Genomic DNA, 3,957 nt, shown 5'->3' with positions numbered 1-3,957 from the left:
ATTTTTTTTGTGCGCTCCATTAGCCTTGCGTTGATCACATTTTGTTCCTATATGATTCCACTTGTGTGCTTTAAAATCATTCCTCAATCCTCATTGGTCATAGCACTGTTCCATGATAACAAAATAACGTATTATTATTACCTTGCATCCAGGGAAAAAAAATATTATTCTCAAGTTTACACTTCTTCAAGGACTAAATAAATATTATTAATCCCCGTCCCCAATATTATACAATTTATTATGTGACTTGCTCTCCATCTCTCTCTCTTTTATTATATTATATTGTGAAAAATTCAAGTTTTACATTTGTTAAAAATAAAACCAAGTTAGAGGATATAAGTGAAGAGTAATCCTCACCCATTGAGCTAGCTTTTGAAATTGAGTTAGACCTAAACTCATATTTTAAAATTCTAAAATGATATCATAGTATATTCAAAATTAATCAAAAGGGTCACCCACCATTAATATCTATGCAACAAGCCCAAGAACTTAAATCTTCATGTATTTACCTCAACTTCTTACCAATAATCCAATCTTAACAATTTGTATTTTGGTTCACATGTTCAACACCAATTCATTATTTTAGAACCAAACATGCTATTAATAGTTAGATTTTTTAATTTCTTATTCTATGTCAAGTTAAATGTTTAAGATTTTTTCGCGGAAGAAATAGATCACTTATTATATTACTAGGAAATATAAAGTTTATATTATAAGATATGATCCATGATTAAGGTATGTTTGACAAACTTTTTTTAAACTTAAAGTAACTTTTTTAAGTTAAAGTTAAAGACAAGAACTTTAAAAAATAAGTAGAAGTTATTTACTAAATTTCATTTTCTTTTAGCTTAAAAGTTTCTTTTAAGCTATTGTCAGATAATTCTTTTTAAAAAAAATTAACCCAACATATCATTTTTAGAAAAAAAACCAAAAAATAAATAAATTAGGCGAAAAACTACCTTAATATAAGATAAATTTTTCATGGAATCATTTTAGGTAAAAACTTTCTATAAATTTATTAGATTAAAACATGTTTTAGTCTCAATAAAACTTATCATGCTTAATTTATATTTGCATAAAAATAAGTGAAATGCTTAATTTATATTTGCATAAAAATAAGTGAAATTGATCCTTGGGATGATTAGAGCATCTCTTTGATGGGCTAATGGAATCCAATGTTAGCACTAACACATTCTTCTTCAATTTCTCAATAGTTGCGTGGTTTTACTCCACACCATGCATACTTTCTTTTTTCCTTTTCCTTTTTTTTTTCTATACAATCTACAACATGCATACTTGACTCGTCATCCATCAGCTTATCACATCACTCGGGAAGTAATAATTGCAATTAGGTTCTACCCGTAGAAGACAACAAGAGAATAAAATCATAACACACAAGTAGTAGAGATGGATTTTAACTACTCGTGATACTAAGTGCTATTCCTTTCCAATTGCGACATTTCTAAAACATTCTTCTAGGGTTTTTAGAACTCCCCAAGAAGGGATGCTTCACCGACCACCACAACCACACAAGAGCTTTTCTAACCTACTATTCCATGTAGAGATTCATGAAATGAAACAATCAATCGATCCAAACATGTAGAGCTTTTCTAACCTAATATTGATGTCATATTCAATTACTGATTGAAAAGGATGTAATTGGTTAAGGTTTGATGGTCATCAAGATAATGAATGTTTGAAGATAAAAGATTAGTTTTGAAGATAAATTGATAAAAGCATGCTCCTAGAAAAAAAGGTAAATGAAGAATCATAAAAAATATATAATTTAGCATATAAAGATAGTCAATGATTTTTGGACAAAGAGTGCGAAGATACAGATGTCCACATCTTAGATAATTAATTCAAATAAGTTGTATACTTGTACAAATCTTATAATCTGTTATTAACGGTTTTTTATTTGTAATTAATTGGAACTAAAACAAAATTCACTAATTTATTAAAAAATAAACATAAAATTTACTAATTTATTAGGGATCAAAATAAAATATCAAGGAAAAAAAATATTATTCTATAAGGGAGTCAATGTAAAATGAATTTGTTAAATAAAAAATACAAAAATTAAGTATTTATTAGAGATCAAAAAATATATTTAAGCCTTAATCAAATTTAACCATATTTATAAGGATTAAAAACATACGAATAATTTTTCATAAAAAATAACTTAAGTAGTTTATTATAAAAATTACACTGTTCCCACACATGACATAATCGCATAATCAAAAAAACAATCATAGAGCTGACAAAGAAATATATGTATGTTTTGTTCAAGATTATATAGATAATATAGTGTTAATTAGTTAATTACGTGAAGAAGAATTTTGAATTTTGATCTAGCATTCGTAACGGAAGATAAAGATTATTGGACTAAACAGTTTCAAATGACCCAGGAGGCTAAAATCACCGGGATTTTATTCTCCCCAGGCAAAAATTTCAGGGGAAATTGGGTTTACACGTTGAAATTTCAATCCAGGCTTTTTTTTTCCAAGGAGCCGGCTGGGGAAGACAATTTCTTTTGGTCCCCCCCTTCTTCCCCCAACCCTGATATTTTTAAATAGTGGAAACTTTTTTTTTTGGGAAATTTTGTTAGAGGATAAGGCCCCAAAGGTTTGCCAAAATAGTTTCAACATTTTCCTCAAATAATATATTTTCTTTTTCCCTTTTAGGAGGTACCCAAAAATTTGGTTTTTTTTTTTTTTTTTTTTTTTTTTTTGGGGAACAATTTTCATGAAATCATACTTCAAAGGGCAATAAAATTTGGGAAAAATCCTTTTTAGAAAAGGGGGAAAAAAAAAATCAATACTCAAAATAAAAGGAACAAACAATTCCAATTTAATTTTTTTAAAAATTCCCAGTTTCCAGGACCCCCCCATTGGGCCAAAAAACACCCCCATTCCCTTGACATCCCCCCCCCCCCCCCCCCCCCCATCATGACAAATATTTACAATTGCAAAATACAACCATGCAAGCATAGGACTCCTTTGGTTATCCACATGCTTGCAAGTTCAAACATGGTCCCAAACTTTAACCATTTGAAAAGACAAACTTGAACACTTAACAACACAAGCAGTAATCACATTCTTGTACCAGAACATGTTGGTCTAGAAGTTCATGTTGGAACTCTAGGTGAATTCATGCCACGGTGTGGCGGTTGAACACTGGAAGAAACTATGATTTGGGTTGAAGAAGAAGTACAAAGTTTGGAAGATGGTGAAGAAGCAGAAAAACCATAGTCTGACCCAAACGGAGAAGAAGCAGAGGTTTGAAACCGACCTGAGTCGCCGGGAAGTTTCATGTATGAGTAAGAAGGTGTCTCACAAAGCCATGAACCAATAGGCCCTTGTTTCTCATTCTTGTATTGCATTACAGCTTTGTACACAAATGGAATTAGACCCTCCATTTTAATGTGTGATGATGAGGAAAAAACAGAGGAAAACAGAGCAAAAACAGAGAAAGTGAGATTTTGGGGGAGTTGGTTTGTGAATTGGATTGAAGGTGAGAGGAGAATAGAGAGGTTCTTGGGGTTTAAAGGTGTGGGTATCTATGATGACGTGGAGTAATAGCATGATTTGGAGTCTAACTCTTCACGCTAAGCCAGGAAGATTTCAACTCAAACCCACAAGGATATCTTGAAAGCTATGTGCTAAAAACCAAAAATGTTATTGAAATCATTTTGTGTTGATCCCACTTTTTTTATTACTTTTTTAGTGGTTTGGTTTGATGTGATGGGGTTTGAGCTTTTAGAACAAGATTGGTTGGTTTGGATTTCATATCAAATTAGGGACTGATGAATGACTAATGAATTTTTTTTAGTAACTATGAACCGCTAAAAACAGTAATAAATCTTCGTTAGAGATATTTTTTTCCTTACAAGATTCATTTTAAACCCAAAGACCCATTGTACTAATTGTTGTTATGACCACCCATTCCAATTTTCAT

General features: G+C 30.9%; 1 protein-coding gene across 1 annotated transcript; it reads right to left on the bottom strand.

Annotated features, from left to right (window-relative positions):
* Nucleotides 1-2,934: 2,934 nt before the first annotated feature.
* Nucleotides 2,935-3,627, bottom strand: LOC100793718 (uncharacterized). Its single transcript, XM_003520859.5, has one exon. The coding sequence runs from the start codon at nt 3,416-3,418 to the stop codon at nt 3,128-3,130; it is 291 nt and encodes a 96-aa protein (XP_003520907.2). The 5' UTR covers nt 3,419-3,627; the 3' UTR covers nt 2,935-3,127.
* Nucleotides 3,628-3,957: the final 330 nt, after the last annotated feature.

This window comes from Glycine max, chromosome 3, assembly GCF_000004515.6.
Source record: "Glycine max cultivar Williams 82 chromosome 3, Glycine_max_v4.0, whole genome shotgun sequence".
NCBI classification, from domain to species: Eukaryota; Viridiplantae; Streptophyta; class Magnoliopsida; order Fabales; family Fabaceae; genus Glycine; species Glycine max.
Note: the sequence above shows the minus strand (reverse complement) of the source record. Positions and strands in the feature narration are given on the sequence as shown.